General features: G+C 42.0%; 1 protein-coding gene across 5 annotated transcripts in view; it reads right to left on the bottom strand.

Annotated features, from left to right (window-relative positions):
• MAPKAP1 (mitogen-activated protein kinase associated protein 1) overlaps nucleotides 1-18,417 on the bottom strand; it is a 263,963-nt gene that overhangs the window by 5,657 nt on the left and 239,889 nt on the right. For all 5 annotated transcript variants that reach the window (XM_008569957.1, XM_008569959.1, XM_008569958.1 and 2 more), the window contains one exon: nucleotides 2,041-2,138. In XM_008569957.1, the coding sequence (XP_008568179.1) occupies nucleotides 2,041-2,138 (98 nt within the window). The remainder of the gene's footprint in view (nucleotides 1-2,040; nucleotides 2,139-18,417) is intronic.

Genomic DNA, 18,417 nt, shown 5'->3' with positions numbered 1-18,417 from the left:
CTTTGCACACGTTCCTTGTGCTGTCTTGTGATGATCTGGCAAGTAACTCTCTGCTTGCTGTTTACGAGCCTCCTGGGCACTCCATCCCCTCTCCCTGGTCCCACGGGGGCTCTGATCAGGGTGGTCCATGAACTCTCTACCTTTCATCCAACTAACCATGCTGCTCTGCCTTGGCTCCAAACTGTCTTCTCAGAAGCTTTATCCTTTTGTTATTGGCCGCTACTTTTGAAAATCTTTTGTAGCCAAGGGGACTTTGTCTCAAAATGTACTTTGTAAAGCAATTCTATTTTGCTGAAATCTTCCATTCAATTCCTTAAGGCTATGCACATCTCAGGGAGTAGAAACATGAATTCTGGAATCTGTCAAACCTGGTGTCAATTTCTGTTTCTGCCAACTTATCTGATCCTGGCTAAGTTACTTTTTTCCTAAGCCTCACTTTTCATCTAGGAAATGGGAACAATTTGTATCACTACCTCCCAGAATTGTGAGGAGTCAATGCGACAGGCCATGTGGAGCACTTAGCCGAGGTCCTGCACGTTGCAATCCCTCAGTATATTTTAGCCACCTTTCTAATTATTACTTGATGTCTACTCTTAAGAAGTAGCTTAGGTATGGGGCCGGCCCGGTGGCGCACTGCTACAGTGCGCCACTTGGGAGCGTGGCAGCGCTCCTGCCAAGGGTTCGGATCTCATATACAGACCGGCCGCTCACTGGCTGAGCGAGGTGCGGGCGCAACACCGAGGATTGCGATCCCGTTGCCGGTCCCGGTCCGGTACGGGTGCGACACTGAGGGTTGCGATCCGTTGCCGGTCACGAAAAAAAGACAAAAAGGAAAAAAAAAAAAAAAAGAAGTAGCTTAGGTATGGTTACCACATCTCAATTGACCTGTACTCTAGCAGCCCTTTGGTGGACGGGGCAGTATAGGTCCCATGATCCCCACTTTACAGTGGGGAAACTGAGGCCCAGAAAGGGGATGTGACTAGCCGTGGTCACAGAACTAGGAGTGCAGGAGCCTTGTCTGGTTCTACCCCTGCTCTGCCAGAGCTGCTCTGTTTGTAATCTGATTAATTGACATAAGATTTGGCTTGAAGAAAAATTCTCAGTTTGGAAGACTCTATAAACCACTAACTAGTCCAGGGCTACTCAGAGTGTGGTGCACAGATCAGCAGCCTGGGCAGCACCTGGTGCATCTTAGAAACGTAGTGCCTCCTGAAACAACAAGACCCCAGGAGATTCCTACAGCAAGCAGAACCCGCTCTGCACGGTTCTATATGGACAGCCCCCCCAGCCATCAAGTGCTCACCCTGCCTCAGCCCCTCTCAGGCTGCTTGTCTGAAATGCTTCTCTCTTTACCTGGTAAAAATTTGTGCTTTGTCATCCATGCTTCAGGGTCCAGCTCTCCCTGCTTCCCTGCCCCAGCAACAGGTCAGTTTACCTTTTCCACACCCACATGGCACCTCTGTAACTATTTAGCAATCTCTCTGTAATTTCCCATCTTGTGTCTATCTCCTGTGACAGAGGAAAAACTCCCAGAGGGCAGGGACTGGGTCTGTCACTGTGCTATCCCAAGTACTATCTATCCCGGCACACAGGAGGCGCTCACTGAGTGTGGTTGAAGTATGGTAACACAATCCCAGCACGAAGGTGGGTATGGTTAAAACAGGTTGCTAAAATCACCTTGAATGTAATTAAGGTGTCTTTGAAACAACAATAATTTCCTCAGAGTCTGCTCCAGGAGCCTCAAGGAGCTCCTGACAATGGTTGGAGGGAAATAAATTGTACAGAATAAACAAACACAGGAAGAACCAGGATTACTAGGGCTGAGAGGAAGGAGATCCTGCTCTGGCTGAGGCAGATCAGAGCAGCTGACCTGAGGCTGGTGTGGCTCTGGGTGTGGCCACTCGCCAGTAGGCAACGGCAAGCAGTGCACTTCCTCCTCTGCAAAACTGGGCCCAGCAGCCTCATGCAGGCCTAAAACAGGGCATGGGCAGAAGCCAGACCCACCTACCTAGTGTCCCTGGGTAGAGAAGGAACACTCACCTTGAGCACGATTTCATTGACAGTAGCAGCGTCTGATTCAAAGTAGAGGTGTTTATAGTCGTGATTGCTTAGATACGTGAGTTTAAATATTGCATGACCTGGACAGAGAGAGAGAGAGAAGACAGTGTTGAGGAGGTCCTGGTGAGTCACCTATGGGGAGCGTCCCCACATATTCTTCCTTTATCATTTCAGTTCAAGCAAGAGCAAGTGGAGGCTGAGGAATAGTTTGTTTTCTCATCAAGGGCTGGGTATTAAATGGACACTTAAAAAAAAAAAGATCAAATGGCTGGGTCCCATGCCACTCTGCAGTGCATTCAGGGAATGCCACATTAGGAAGGTTTTATGGAACTACTTCCATACACTAATTACATGGAAAAGATGGTATTTTCAAGGCAGAAGGCCAGTGAACCCCAAATTATTACTCTAAATATAAAATAACTGTGCTTAAAGTCAAATAAATGAGCAACAGGAAGGAGAAGGGTCAATAGCAATGCTATTATGGAGGCTTCTCCCACAGCCCTGGCTCCTGCTGGGATGGGGATGTCCTGCCGGGAGAGGGGGAATCCTGGTCTCAAGACCCTGCATGGAAGGCCCTGGTCATTTCTATCTTGGAAGGACTGGGGGCAGAGGGAGTATTATTGCTCTAAAGATCACGGACAGTTGGCACTTCACGAAGCAGACTGACCTCAGGGGACTGGATCTTCTGAATACAAATCTGACCTAGATCCCAATTCTTTCATGCCTCTTTACTAAGGCCTTCAGAGTAATACCTTCACTTCTGGGACTGCTTCCTGGTCTAGCCGCATCTCACTCCGCTGCCCTTACATGCCACAGGCTGGCCGTGGTGCTGCACATGCTCACCTGCCCACGCCGGCCGCCACACAGGCTCTGCCCTACACCCAGGATGTGCTCTCTCACTGGCCTCTCTGGAAAAGACGTGCCAATCGTTGGTGACTGAGCTCAACAGGTACCTCCTGGGGTGAGTCTTCATAGCTACACTTCCAGGTACCCTTCTTGTGTGGGCCTACCACATTGTACATGGCCTGTCAAAGAAATCTGCTTCTTGTCTGATCATATCTGCAGCATATCTACACTTCCTGCACCTGTCCTTTTGGCCAGACATGTCAATCAGATTCCCTCCTCTAAACTCAGACATAGATGTCAGGCTGAACTGGCACCAGAACTGAGAATACAATGAGGGCCTTTGAGACTCCCAGTCTCAGACACATGTGAAGCTCCCCCAGCCCATCAGCACATGTTGTCCTTGGGTTCTAGGAGACCCCTGTGGCCTTCCAAAAAATTCTTCTTTCTCCTTAAGCTTTTTTGAAGTTGGTTTAGATGACTGGCAACCAAAGAAGCACTGCTCAAGAGAGACACGTAGTCAGCAGCCCATCAGCACATGTTGTCCTTGGGTTCTAGGAGACCCCTGTGGCCTTCCAAAAAATTCTTTCTCCTTAAGCTTTTTTGAAGTTGGTTTAGATGACTGGCAACCAAAGAAGCACTGCTCAAGAGAGACACGTAGTCAGCACTCAGTAAACCTTCCTAGACTAAGGAGGAGCTGGTGACATCTCTAATATAAAGTCCTCCTGCAAACAGCCCAGAACCAACCTTTCCTAGGCAGCTTCACAGACATCAGTGCCTGAAGATTAAAATTCAGCATATCCTTTCTATTAGGCCTTCCCATCCGTTGTCCTTTTAATTGAAGTGGTGGCTGGTCATAGTTATTAATTAATAATATATCACCCATATTACTGTAAGTTCACCTCTTTCCCGGAGAAATCTTCTTGGGGACTTTATTTACAGTAGCTAATTTTTCAGATCTCCAAAAATATACTGATATATGTTGTACATTTGTGGCCAGAAAAGTTGAGCCACTGGTATTTTATCCTGGAAACATCATTATGATATACTAATTGTGACTATAAATCCCACATTGAAAAAATTAGCTGATAATTTCTTTAAAAACTCAGTTTTAATAACTTGACAGATTTAGTTTGGTTCTAAATCGTGGTACTAAAATGTTAGAATTTTTGTCTGGAAGCTAATCACTCTGTTAATAGGTAAATTACTTGTTTCTGATAGGAAGTGAATCTTACATAGGTGCATTTACGTGTGTGTATGTACGTGTGTGTATGTACACAGCGTGTGTGTATTCATCCTCACAGCACCCATCCTGAAACATTGTAGCCTTGTTGGTGATGTCACCGTGTGAAGGAACAATGCAGATAGATACCTTTGTTGGCCATGCTGTAACCAGGCAGAGCCATCTATGAAGGACGCAGGGCTGTGAAGGACAGAGACATCCTCCCCAGGAGGCCTTACTGCTGACACCTGGCCTTGACAGATACAGACACCGGAGCCTGGGGCTAGAAAAGACCAGAAGGTCTTAGGGAGGCCCGCAGACCTGAAGCTTCGGGGTTCACTGACCACTTTGAAAGGTGATCTCATGGACTGTCTACACCACCTGCTCCCACTTGTCACTGACAAAACAAAACAAAACCTCAAGATGCTAGAGCATGGTTGCCTAAATAACTGAGATACCATTAAAAAAATTTCCTGCACTTCAGGTAGAGCCAAGTCTATACATGGCACATATGATATGCAGTTGGTATGGCCTTGGAGCTACAGGAAGGAAGCCTTCACACTGTCCCATTGGGAATGTGATGCCTGTAGAGGGTGTCAACTGTGGGCTCACAAATGGGAGACCTATGGTTCATCTGCAGTATAGTCATGCAAAAAAACAAAAAAGAAATCATCCCAAGCCAAATGTCCTAAAAGGCTGCATATTTGGGCTAGGTGACCCCAAACACCCCCCCCCCTCTGTATTTTGACTGTATTTGGCTGTGCTTGGGGGCTATGCATGTCCCTTGCCTGTCCCCAGCACTCATTCCATTGCCCATCTTAGGAAGTGAAGCACATGGGGAAGATGAAGGGCCCCACCAGTCTCAAGCCTCTGATTTGTCTGTCCTTCCCAGTGGAAGCTTTCACAACACTGAGTGAACAGAGAGAGCACTAGCTGAAGTTCTTGTGCTCAAATTTTAATAATTACAGAGCCACGGATGTTAATAACTGGGCTAAAGTGTGGTGGACAGCCACAGCAGAGGCCCCGCTTGCTCCCTGGGAGGGATTATGAGCTCAGGTTTGGATCAGAGCCATGTTTTCAGCTGTGCTGGGTCACAGGACATGGGGCTGACTTGTTCCTAGAAAGAGATTTTCCCCACTCCAGGATCCCTTTTTGATGGGTGGTCAAAAGGGTGGTTTTACTCAGTTCAGGCTCTGCCAGGAGCATAGTGCAAGGGACAGAGAAATGAACACCAAGAGTCAACCATGATGAGCGTTAAGAGGAAGGTAAGCACGGGGTCTGCCGTAGAGATGCTGAGGGGAAGGTGGCTGGCCTGGGGCGGGGAAGGGCCACCTGGGACAGTATCTTGGACGAGCTGACACCTGAGCAGCCCTTACAGGAGGTCAGGAAGTTAGCTGGGTAAAGGAGGAGGTGGAGAAGGGTAGAGAAGAGGAAGGTGCAACAGGGTAATGATACAGCACAGACAAATATACAGTCTCTGTGGAGGCTCTGAGTGGGCCAGGGTCACACACATGGGGTGACATGGGGCAGGCGCAAAGGGTTGGGAATGCCCAGATTCACCAACTGACGGGGCCACTAATGGGTTTTAAGCAGAGCAGTGAACTAAATGGGCAAGTTGTGTTTCAGGGCATTCCCCCTAGTTCTCTGGAGCCAGCAGGCAGGGAGATCAGTTGCCATAGTAAGCCAGGTAGGAGTGTATGCAGTGCAGAAAGGATGCTGAAAAGAGGACTGATTAGAGAACTATAGAGAAGATAACACTGGCAGGACTTGGGGGCTCTTTCACAATGGAATAACAGCTAATAATCAGAATTCACACTTGTGTGACTTCACCCAGTCCCAAACCTATATTCAAATATAGCAAGTTAATTGACCTCATGCTGGAAACGAATCTGTCAATAAACATGCTTTCACAATGGAATAACAGCTAATAATCAGAATTCACACTTGTGTGACTTCACCCAGTCCCCAACCTATATTCAAGTATAGCAAGTTAATTGACCTCATGCTGGAAACGAATCTGTCAATAAACATGAGTAATTTATGCTACATGGTAAATTTTCACCAGAGGTGTCTGGGAAGAAGAAATCACCAGCATTTCAACATTGATTGAACAGAATAAGAAAAGTCTATTATCGGATACTTCATCAGCCTCTGCCACCTCAAGGCTCACCTCAGGGAAGGAAGAGGGATCAAATGACCTCCTCAGCTGCAGCCTACCAGGGCATCTGTCCTGGAGCCTTACAGGGAATCAGAGGTGGGCAGGCTACCCCTAAAATTCAAACAACAACAGCATTTTTCATGGGTAAGGGGTAAGCCATATGTACAAACAGTCTTCGTAAAAATGTCAGCTGAGAAAAAATTACACGCGTATATCAGTATGATTTGAAAGAAAATTCAAGGTCAAATATTCCAATTAGTTCAAATTATTTTGCTTGGAATGTTAAATTCTGTTTGTAAATTAAGGCATGACAAAAGCCTGAGATGCAGAGGGGAAAGGCATGAGCCTGGTCCAGCTGAGGGACCTTGGTAAAGCACTGTCCCTCCAGAGCCTGGGTTGCCCAGCTGTAAAGTAGGAGACAGCCTCTGTTAGTCATCTCTCATATATATATACACGAGAGTACCTCAAAAGTTCATAGGAAGATTCATATCTTTTAATTTAACTTTTCCACAAACTTTTTAAAGTACTCTCATACATACATACGTACATATATATCATGTCATTCATAGATATCCCTGCATATAGCAAGAGCTCAATGGGTTCTGGTAATAATTCTTACAACTGTGATAGAACTTATATTTGAAAATAAAATGCACACTATTTTAAAGATTTTGTTTTTAATTAGGCCTTCTTTGGGCAGACTTGCTTTTACAGTGCTGTTAGAATAAAATGCAATATAATAGGGTATAAATGTGGCATCTAGCACTGGTCACACACTCAGGGCAGACAATGAAACTATACACCTGCTTCTGAATACTGAAATGGAAATCTGGATATGTAAAAATGTATTTACATTTATGTATTTTTTTTTTCAAAGTAAAACAGAGAAGATGGACTAACACTGAGCAGAAACTAATTAGCAGCACAAATGTCAGAAGTGAAGACATTTGGGCTTTTGTGCCATAATTTATCTTCTGCATTATGAATTTTAACTAAAACAGGCTGTGCTGAAAAATCAGGTTTCTCTGACCAATTCATGGGGATGGCTATTCTGGAAAGGCTGCTGTTACCATGAGATGGAATAGCTTAAGCGAAGAGGGATAGCGGCTCAGACACCCCTGCCAAAAGAAGCGCTCCTAGATTTCCACTGCAAATTGTTTGAAAGGAGGGTCTCTTCTAACACAACCTGCTGGCACTAGCTGTGGTTGGCAATGACTGGTCAGAGCTGGGGCTTCCAAATCGAGCCTGCAGCCCACTGTTGTCTAAAACCCCCAGGTGTCGCCACTTGCCAAGAAAACCAAAAATAAACTTTTCTTTCCTTTTCCTTTTATTTATAAAAAAATTATAAAATATATTAAAATTTACTAGAAATTTAGAAGACAGAGGAAAACCCTCCACACTCCACCCCATATTCCTAACACCCCAGTATGATGACATCTACGGTCTCTCTTCTATTCTCACATAGTTGTAATCAGATTGTATACTCAAATTTGAACTTAATTTTTTTTTAAGTTAACATTTACCACAGCCTTTCCCTGTTGCAACATAGTCTCCACAACCACTTTTTCAATGACTGCATTTCATTCCAACACGTAGATGTGTGACAGTCATGCTACTATCTCTCTGTGGGGCATTTAAGTTACATTGCCAGTATTATAAATAAGGCTATGAAGGACATCTTTGAGGATTAGGGTTCTTTCTCAATTATTTTATGTCAGGCACGGATATTTTTTAAAACCTCGGTTTCCAGGGTCTGATCTTTTCTGGTCTCTTTGTCCTGTAAGGGGGTGGAAAACTCCCTGGGTTTCTTGGGGATAACAGATGGGAACACACATTCTTTTAGGCAAAGCCATAGCATTCTGTATGTCCTGATAGAGAAGGCTGTGCTGAAACCCCCTCTGGGTTGGGTCTCCACTGTATGCAGCAGTTCTGAGCTGCCTGCAGGGAGCTTCAGTTCAATGTAATTCAACTGGCAAAGGTGATGCTCCTTCCTGAATGTTTCCCCAGTGGCAGAGGTCTGGGGAACTGTAATGACCTCTCTGACGTCTGCAGCAGGGACTGCGTTTGACCTACTTACACTTCTGTCTGCACCTTTCAAACCCTCTCTCACTCTTTGGCTCCTTCCTATATACATAATTAAGTCTCTCTAATTATAAAAACTCCTATGGCGATGTGATTTCCCTTCTTGTAAATTATTGAAAACATTCTTGCTACAGTCACTATGCCCTCCAGGTTGAGTGATCCAGTAGCAACTTTTCAGCTGTACTTGTCACTTCTCCGTATAGTCCTCTCTTCCCTGGGTTTCCACGCAGCCACAGTCAACTGATTCTTCAGTCCACTTCTCTAGTCAATCTACTTATCATATTTCCTTTGTGAACTTCTCAACCTCCATCTGTCCCTTAAACAATGCTCTTCCCCAGCGTTCTATTCTTGATCCTCATCTCTTCTAACCCTACATTTCTCCTGTCAGGTTTGCCCCCTGAGTTTTTTTATTTTTGTAAAAGGTGACCAGTAAGGAGATTTTAACCCTTGACTTGGTGTTGTCAGCACCACGCTCTCCCAAGTGAGCTAACCGGCCATCCCTATATAGGGATCTGAATCCGTGGCCTTGGTGTTATCAGCACCGCACTCTCCCAAGTGAGCCACAGGCCAGCCCTGCCCCTTGAGTTTTAATTACTCATATGTTGATGATCCTGAAGTACTTATCTGTTCTAGACCTTTCTCCAGAGTTTCAGAGCCAACCAGTGGGTACAGCTGCCACCTTCATGTGGCCTGCAGTGCAGCATGCCTAGAACTGACATCAACATCTCCCCTCAAATCAAAAGCTCTGGGAGAGAAATTAGAGGCCTCACCATGCACCAAGTCAAGTTCCAGGCATTTGGTCCCCTAACTAGTTTTCACATCTTCATTTTCCAGCCCTCACCCAGATCCTGACCATCCAGTGCCTCCTCTCGGGATTTCCAACTTTTGATCATGTCTTCTTCTGATCCGAACATCTCCCCACAAGAGTCATCCTCTTGAAACTCACATCTGGACATGTCCCTCCTCTGCTTAAAACTCTGCAGTGCTTCTTTTCCTATCATCCTCAGAATAAAGTCCAAGCTTCTCAAGATAATTTTCAAAATCCTAGATCAGCAGTTCTCAAAACTTTTTGGTCTCAGAAGCTCTTTACACTCTTAAACATTATAAAGCCCAAAAGCTTTTGCTTATTTGGATTATACCTATCAATATTTTTTGAGTTAGATATTAAACTGAGAAATTTAAAAATATTTATTAACTCATTAAAATAACAAACCCATTACAAGTTAACATAAACAATATTTGGTAAGCCCTTATATTTCTCAAAATAAAAAAAAAGTTTAATAAGAGTGGCATTTTATATTTTTGAAACCTCTTTAATATCTGGTTTAACAGAAAACAGCTAGATTTTCTTATCAGCTTCTGTATTTGATCTGTTGTGATATAGTTTTGGCTGAAGTATATGAAGAAAAGCCAGCCTCACACAGAAAAGTTTTTGAAAAAAGGAAGCATATTTCAATATTCTTCTTTGTAAATATTCCTCTTTGATATTACACCAAACTTGATAAATGGAAATTTCTTAAAGATTAGCTGCAATGTGGAATCTAAAACGACATTAATAAACTTTTTGTACTCTGTTACGTTAAAATCCATTGGTCTTTCTTGCACTTTGAATCTTTCCCCATGCCTGATTTTGTAACATCATGCGGTAGTCTGGAAAATATTGGTTCGCTGAGGTATTGAGATCTTCCAAATGTTGACATATTTCATTACATGATATCAAAAAGATCACATCCGTTAATATTACCACTGATTTCATCAGAAAAGTCTTTAAGCTATGAGAACCCAAGCTCACAGTGACAAGTACAAATTTTCCAAAATTGTAATTTTCACCTAAATTGCATCATTGACATTAAATATTGTCACTTGTTTTCCTTGAAGTGACTGGCTCACTTCCTTTATTTTCAAGAAAATGTCTGACATACACTCACATTTGAATAACCATAGTTCGTCAGTAGTTCTTTCAAGTAAAAATGGTGTTCTATGATATAAATGGCTAGTTCAGCTTGCAACTCAATTATACAAGTGCTTTTCCTTTAGATAAGTATTCTACTTCGGTATGTGGCAGAAATGCTGATGTGTACTTCAGGAAATGAGTTAAGAACAATGGTTTACGGGGGCCTTTTGATACTTCAATTCATGTATAAGTTGTTCTGAGAAAATATCGCATGGCATTTCAATAACCAAGTATTGGTTGTGTTTCATTCTTCAGCTTTTAGAGAGGTAGACAAACAAGAAACACGTTTGTACCTGGAAATTTCCTCCTTCAAAGGGCTTAGTTTGTGACAAGCTTGAGTTTGCAAGTACTCTATGGGAGACCAAATGACAAAAAATGAAACCTCATCTATCCAGAACTACTGGAGTGGAAAACTAGGGTAACCTTTGTGCAAAACACCTTTTCCAATATTAAGCATTAAAATTCCATATTGTATACTTTCCTCCTATGTTAATATAAGGAGAATACTTAGTATAAGTACTGAATATCAGGATTTCCTCACGGTTGCAATGGGCTCTATGTCTTGCCACAGAAGTGTTCCATACTGCTGTGCTTACTGAGTTCTTGGACTGCTTTTTAATCGTTTTTAATCTTGTTTCATTTTTGGTCAAGTCTTGTTGGCTTTCACTTCTCACTGTCTTATTTAACTTCTGTCATTCTTTCTCTTATTTCCTAATTTTCTGCATTTAATATTCTTTAGGAAGAAAAACCAGATAACCAAGCATGGCTGAAATTTGTTAAAAAAATACAACCTTATAGACTCTGAGTTGGGGCTAGGGATATTCTTCCATCAAGAAAGCATAGGTGTTTAAGTGCCTTGGCTTTGTGTCAGTCGCAGAGGGAAGAATATGAACCTCTGTTACCATTTATATATTAACTCTGGACAAGTTATGTATCTCATTTATAAAATGGTAATAATAATATCTGTCTCATAGAGTTGCTATTAGGATTAAATAATGCTAGGATAAAGCTCAACAATCTTAGAATGATATAATAATGTAGATAAAACCTCACAGAGTTGTTGCAAGAATTAAGTAATGTGTATAAAGCACTTGGAAAACTGCTTGATAGGGCAGGTTCCCTTTGTCTTTTTTTACCTCCACTCTCTAATACAAGCAAACTTTTTCTATAAAGGGCCAGACAGTAAATATTTTAGGTTTTGCAGGCCAAGAGGTAAAATTAAGGATACTTTGTAGATACTAATATAAGAAGAGAGAAAAAAAATCCACATTTTTAATTAACAAAATTGAAAACATAAACAAATTTTGGGGGTATAATATACAAGTCTACTATTGAGAAAGAGATTTTTCTTGGGGGCAGAGGTATAACATTTCATTTAAATGGGATCCAAAATTAGTGTTCTCTATCATCAAATCAATTGCAAATGTTCACCTGTAGAAACCACTCTTACCTCAGGGCCAAAAAAAAAAAAAAACCAACCAGGAGGTGGGCTGGATTTGGCCTTTGGGCCACAGTGTGCCAATCCCTGTACAAAGAGGTCTCTCTTACTTCCTTTTTCTTGCTTCATTCCATACAGTTGGTAACAATGACATTTCAACTGGTCTGAATTTCTTCAGACTTGGGTTTCCTTCTGGTATTTTCCTCCTGCAGCCTTTAACATTTCTTGTACTGAAGGTTTATGTTTGAAATGTCTTTATTTCTGAAATGTTTTTACCTTCATTTCTGAACATTTTCACTGAATATAGAGTTTTAGCTTGACAGATTTTCTTTTAGCGCTTCAGAGATATCATTCCATTGCCTCCTGGATTGCATTATTTCTGAGAAAAGTCAGCAATCATTCTTATCTTGATTCCTCTATGTAGCATGTCTTCTTTCTTCAGTTGCTTTTGAGATTTTTCTCTTTATTGCTGGTTCTCAGCAATTTGATTATGATGTGCCTTGATGTGGTTTTCTTTATATTTATCTTACTTAGCCTTTGTTGGGCTTACAAGATTGTGGTAGGCAGATTCTGAAATGGCTTCCAATGATCCCACTTCTTGCTTTTCATGATCTTGTGTAACCCCCTTGTCTTATCTATGGGCTAAACCTATTGACTTTCTTCTAATGAATAACTAATACAGCAAAAGTGTTGGGATGTCACTTCTGAAATCTCTGACCTTGCTCTTGCTTACTTAGATGAAGTCAACTGCCATTTTGTAAGATTTTGTAAGACTGGAAAGGACCACATGGCAAGGAAATGAGGGCATTCCCAAGGAACTGAACTCTGCCAACAACCACTCAGTGGAACCTGGAAGCAGATTCTGTTCCAATTGAACCCTGAGATGACTGCTGCCCTGGACGACATCTTAATTGAAGCTTTGTGAGAGATCCTGAGCCAGAGGACCCAGCTAAGCTGTGCTGGATTCCTGACCTACCAAACTGTAAGACGATAAACATTACTATTGTTTTAAGCCACTAAGTTTTGGGGCAATTAGTTATGCAGCAGTAGACAACATGCTGATTTTTTTCCCTAATCTGCTCCCATTTTTTCCTTTTTTGGCAGCTGGGCAGTACGGGAATCTGAATCCTTGACCTTGGTGTTAAAAGTTGGTACTCTAATCAACTAAGCTAACTGGCCAGCCCCCAATAATGAATTTTCTGATTCAGTTATTCTATTTCTCAGCTCTAGAATTTTTATTTGGTTCTTTTTAATAGTTTCCATTTCTCTTCTTTTTAAGTTCTTATTTTCCTTTAAGTCCATGAACATATTTATAATAGCTATTTTAAACCACTTGTCTGCTAATTCTATCATCCCTGCCACTTGTGGCTCTATTTTTATTGGTTGATTTTTCTCCTGGTTATGTGACACATTTTCCTGCTTCTTTGCATGTCTAGTAATCTTTGATTGAATCCTGGACACTGCGTTACATTGTGGGGAGTAGGCATTGTGTTGCTGTCCCTTAGAGAGTATTGGGCTTTGTTCTGGTATGCACTTGTGGATCAGTTTGATCCTTTCAAGATTCTTTTTAAAGCTTTGGTTGGCAAGGACTACAGCAGTTTTTAATCTAGGGCTAGTTTAGTCCTGTATCAAAGGTATGGCCTTTCTGGAGTCACCAGTAAATGCCCTGGATGCTTCACTCTGGTTGGCCAGAACTTTAGTTTATAGCTCTCTTAGTAGCTGTTTCTTGAGAGGTCCCACCTAGGCATACCCAGCTTAGTATACAGTGAAAGATTCAAAGCGCTCTGTCTAGAGCTCTTTCTCAGTGTAACTCCATTCTCTCCATACTCTGTTCTGCAAATTTTGGTTGATTCAGCTTTCATCAACTCATCTGTCTTCCAGCTCAGCAAGACTTTTATATTCTCCTTGGGTTCTCTCTCCCTGGGAACCCCTGAAAGAAAGCTGAGGTGATGGCTGCTCTCACATCTTTTATTTACCATTTTTTTCAGGGATCACAGTCCTGTACTGCCTGTTTTCCAATATCTGAAAACAGTTTTTAATATTTTGTCCAGTTTGCTAGTCATTTAGATAAAGACTAATCTGGTAGTAGTAACTCTGTCTCAGAAGCTGCATATGGGAATCTTGTAAGCAATACACATTTTGATTTTAATGAAAGTACAGCTTTTTCCATGTCTATGAGAATAACTTAAAACCTAAGCACCCCACTTATTTATTATGAAAACACAATTTGGAACCTGGCAGGAGGCAAGGGAAAACAGATTTTCCCCATCATTTATCCAGCTGAGAAATCTTTCACACAGAGCTTTTCAGTAGGGAACAGCCTCTGCCCTTACCCTCTTCTCAATTAGGATCTCTTCTGATATTAAAATAAAGAAAAATGAATTTGAGAACATGGTAATCAAAATCTAGGAAAATGCAAATGTGTGCACATTTTTCATTATACCTAGATAATTGTTTTGTTTTTACGGATCCATAAGGCCCAAGTCAACAATTAAGTCAAAACTTAATAGCAAGAAGAAGGCTTCTCCCAGGAGGAAAAAAAGTTGATACCCTCAAAATGTTTTCTACTCTAACAAATATCAATATTCCAAACAACACAAGCACATTCTTGTTTATTAACAAGTCCAAGGGAAAAATGAAAAAAATTTACAGAGAATGTAAGAAAACCGAGTACCTTAGCACCCACCAGCCAATTTTCCTCACAAACACAGACATTCTTACACATTATGTAAACATGTCCCCAACAGCCACTATGAGTAACTGAAGTACCTGATAATGAATATGGGAGGTGTGTTCATCTTATCAACTGCCTGGGGCTCAGAGTAGAAACTCTTGATTCCTAAATTCACAGTGTTGACCCTTCCAGAGACCACTGTACCGAAGCACCTCTTTTCCAGGAACTACAGAGATGAGCACATTGGTCCCATCTATCACACGCTGAGAGTAAACAGCAATAGTAGTTTAAGAGCAAGATGTCAGGTTTGCCTTGTCACTACAACCTTGAGAAATTCTCCACTGTGCCTCCACATCTCTTTGTTGAAGAGCCACACTTGCTCTTGACTGATTCCAAACTCTAGAAGCATTTTAAATGCTCAGAGTGCCTAGGCAGAGTTAGAGAAAGTAGTTGAGCACTGACTGTAGCCTCTGGACAGAAGCTGTTGGATTTATGCAGCTGGGGGCATAAATAGGCATGCCTAGTGCAAAAGTCAGGTGTCAGCCAATGATGACCAGGTCAGTAAATGGAACACATGCTGGGCTGGTTGCGTTCTCAGGGGCCTGGCCAATGCTATCCAGCCCCAGCAAACTGTTTCCTGAAACACAGTGATGGCCTATTTAACAGCAGATTGCAGCTGAAGGTTATTGGAAACCAAACTGGGTCAGAGAATCTAAGAGTGGAGCCTGGCATTAGATGAGGCAAGCTGGCCCCATGCTTATAGCTTTCCTCCACCTTTATCTTGTGGCGCACTCCAGGTCCTTCCCTCCTACACACTTGGAAAAATTGAGGTGGTCCCCCTGGTTGCTTAAACCCATCTCCCCAGCAGCTCCCTTGTTTTGGAAGAAGATGATAAATAAATCAAAATGCACTAAGCAGCACTTCCACAGGCACTCGCCTCCTTCACTGAATGTGCACCTCATCAATCACACTATTGTCTGCTTGAAAGGCGAGCCTTGTAAATGTCATATCCACTCAGGCCCAAGGAGAGGCGCATCCAAATGCAGCAAGGAGTTTTAATTGGATAGTGTAATTAAACTAAAAAACCCCAGCAGACTCCCTTTGACAGGATAGATGAAGACCCCTTTTAATAGGGCTAGGAAACATATCTGTTAAAAGGATGAGGCACTGCCTGCTCCTGATTGTGCTCCAGAGTACTCTTATGAAAAGGCAATTCAATAACTGGGGCATTTAATATGTTAGAGTCCATTGTGTTCTGTAATCAGGCAGTACTTACCGTATTTGATCTGAAACTTATGAAATGAGTGCTTGTCAGAGAATAAAAACCCAACACAGCTTCCCCACCTAATGTTTGGACTGCCCAGACCTCCTGGGAGTCAACAGAGCCTGAGGATGAGCTGTAGCCCTCTTGGGTTACAGGTGCACTGGGGAAAAAAATGCAGGCGCCTTACCGACTGGGGCCTATAGTATATCAGCATGGCCCTGGATATCCACCCAACCACCTTAGGGCTGTAGCTCTTTCATCCAGTGGTGACCCTCACACCTCTTTTACATATTCTCGTGAGCATCTAAAGAATATGACAAAATTCCTAGGTATTTCCTCCTTTAGGAAATAGAATGCTCATCACATCAGAGAGAAAGAGAGAGAGAGAGTTCTCTGCTAGTACTGCCCCTGTCAAATAGGGAGAAAAGAAACTGGGTGCTCAGAGGATTCAATGGGTTGGGGTGTGCCTAAGTTGATTTTAGTAACCAATGTGAGTCCTTCTGCCATTCTCCCTGCTCTCCTTTGTTGGGAGAGGGGTGGGGGATGTACACTGGCACATTCAGACACAGACATGCATGAGGCCTGCAGCTCCACAAACAAGGCAGAAGAATTAGTGACAACACACGAAGAGGTTTGTAGCCGCACAGTGCTGTCTTACAAGTAGCCCATGACAATCCCTTTCAGAAGGAACGCTAGTGTCCCAAGGACAAGGTCAGTGATTCCAGCATCTGGGTGGATCAAGACAGCCTCTGAGATGGGGCTCAGGTGGGGTACAGAGGTGAGATTTCAGACTTCCCATCTATAGCTTTCCAAAAACATTTGGATGCTTTGCTTTATTTACACAAACCTCAAAGTCAGTTTCCCTGGGCACTCAGATTGATTTTTCTTTTTTAAGGATGGTGAAGGGTTTGTTTGATGACTGCTTTTATTCCCCCATAAAGCCCACTTGGAGCTCTGTTTGCAAACCTATGAACATTCTTGATACTGGTCTTTCTATGGGTTGATGAACCCATTAAGAACATATAAGTGAATTCAGATAATCTGTGAAAACTGGATACTAAATTAAACCATCAAATACCTTTAGGTTTAAGTGAAAACTACATAAAAGCATTTCAGCCATCAATTTGGCTATCACTTCTAGCTAGTATGAATTCTGCTGGAAAAGCTATTTTTGTGCAGATGTGGTATTCAATGGGAAAGACGGACTCGTGTACCAACATCAATCAAAATGTCGACTTCTCTGGCAGCTCTCAACAGTAAGGCAGGTTCAAAGGTCACAGGATAAAGAAAAAGCCAAGCTCTGGTTCAGCTCTAATATCTCCTTGGTAGAAGTCTTGCAAAAGTACCCCCTCTGTATTAGCCTTGCTTTCATTAATCTTCTTGCCATCTTCTTTAACTAGTCATGCAGAACCGCTCGATAGCAAGACGTATAATGGGGAAGGCCCTGTGCCTATTACCGCGTTAACATTCTCTTAAGCCCCAGTGCAACAATGGAACGGGAAGGCAAAGGAAATCTGCGACTGCAGGGTGCAGAGCAGGCAATTCAATTACAGCCTGGGCTTACCTATGTACTTCTGACCTATAAAACACAAGAGGCCTTTGTGTCTAACTGGCTTGGCCATTAACGTTGCTGAAGATCACAACAATGCTGATCTTTTCTATTTAAGCTAAATCAATGTGGACAAATCATTATTCAGTAGCTTTAATTTAATTAGTAAATTAAATACACTACTTTACAGATCTTGTCAAGTACTTATGAAAAGAAAGATTCATTTAAGCGGGAGGTCACCAATAAGTCCAGCTACTTTAACTCACAGCCTTAACTGAATCTCATTTCAAATATCTAGCCAGTTCTATTCACAAGGGCTTAACAGTCTCCTGCAGTTGTGGTTAACTCATAACCCCAAAGAATTCCTATCTTGCATCCAAACAGTGTTTTGGACAAAAACAAAACACAACAAAAAAATCCCCCACCAACATAACCAGCATCAACAGAATCAGATTTCCTTTAAATTATACTATTGCAAGAGAATGTAATCAGGTTACCTCTATTATGTTGCTTCCTTAAGGTTTTATATTATCTATACTTAATTGAGATACAGAGCTCTTTTCAGCTATAAAGACGACAGCTACTTTATTAAGGTTTAAATCTGATTTCTTAATGATAGGCTGCTTCCTTTAAAGACTTTAAAGCTGCACAACCTTCTTATGATGAAACCAGACCTGGCATGGCTAGGTCTGGTACTTAAATACAGCCTGAAAGTCTCTGATGGGTACTAGTTTCACAGAAAGATCCCTTGCTTTTGTCTCAGTGATGGAATCCAATGATAGCACTTAAAAAGAGAGCCCACAGCATTTAAATCCTATTCTAAAGGATTTAGACCCATATGTCTAAACCTATATAAAAATAGAAAATTATTTCCCTAAGACAATTTAACCATGGTAGTTTCTGATATGGAAACATTCTCCTCTCCTAGGTGCTGTACACATTCTTGATTAGTTAAAATGCATTAAAATTAATTCATCTTTTAGAAGTTTGTGACATCCTTCAAAATAGCAAAAGATATCGTAAGGAGTGACAAAACCTGACTGAGAATCGGATTTGAATAATAATGGCTGCATGCTTATTTTTCCCCCTTAAATCTAGAAGGGAAGAATTTATTCTTAATTTCTCTGGGTTTGTGATACATAGATTTTTCTCAACTCTTTTAAGAGTCCATATTC

The sequence above is a fragment of the Galeopterus variegatus genome, unplaced genomic scaffold (assembly GCF_000696425.1).
Source record: "Galeopterus variegatus unplaced genomic scaffold, G_variegatus-3.0.2 Scaffold549, whole genome shotgun sequence".
Classification (NCBI taxonomy): domain Eukaryota; kingdom Metazoa; phylum Chordata; class Mammalia; order Dermoptera; family Cynocephalidae; genus Galeopterus; species Galeopterus variegatus.
This window is presented reverse-complemented; position numbering and strand designations above follow the sequence as displayed.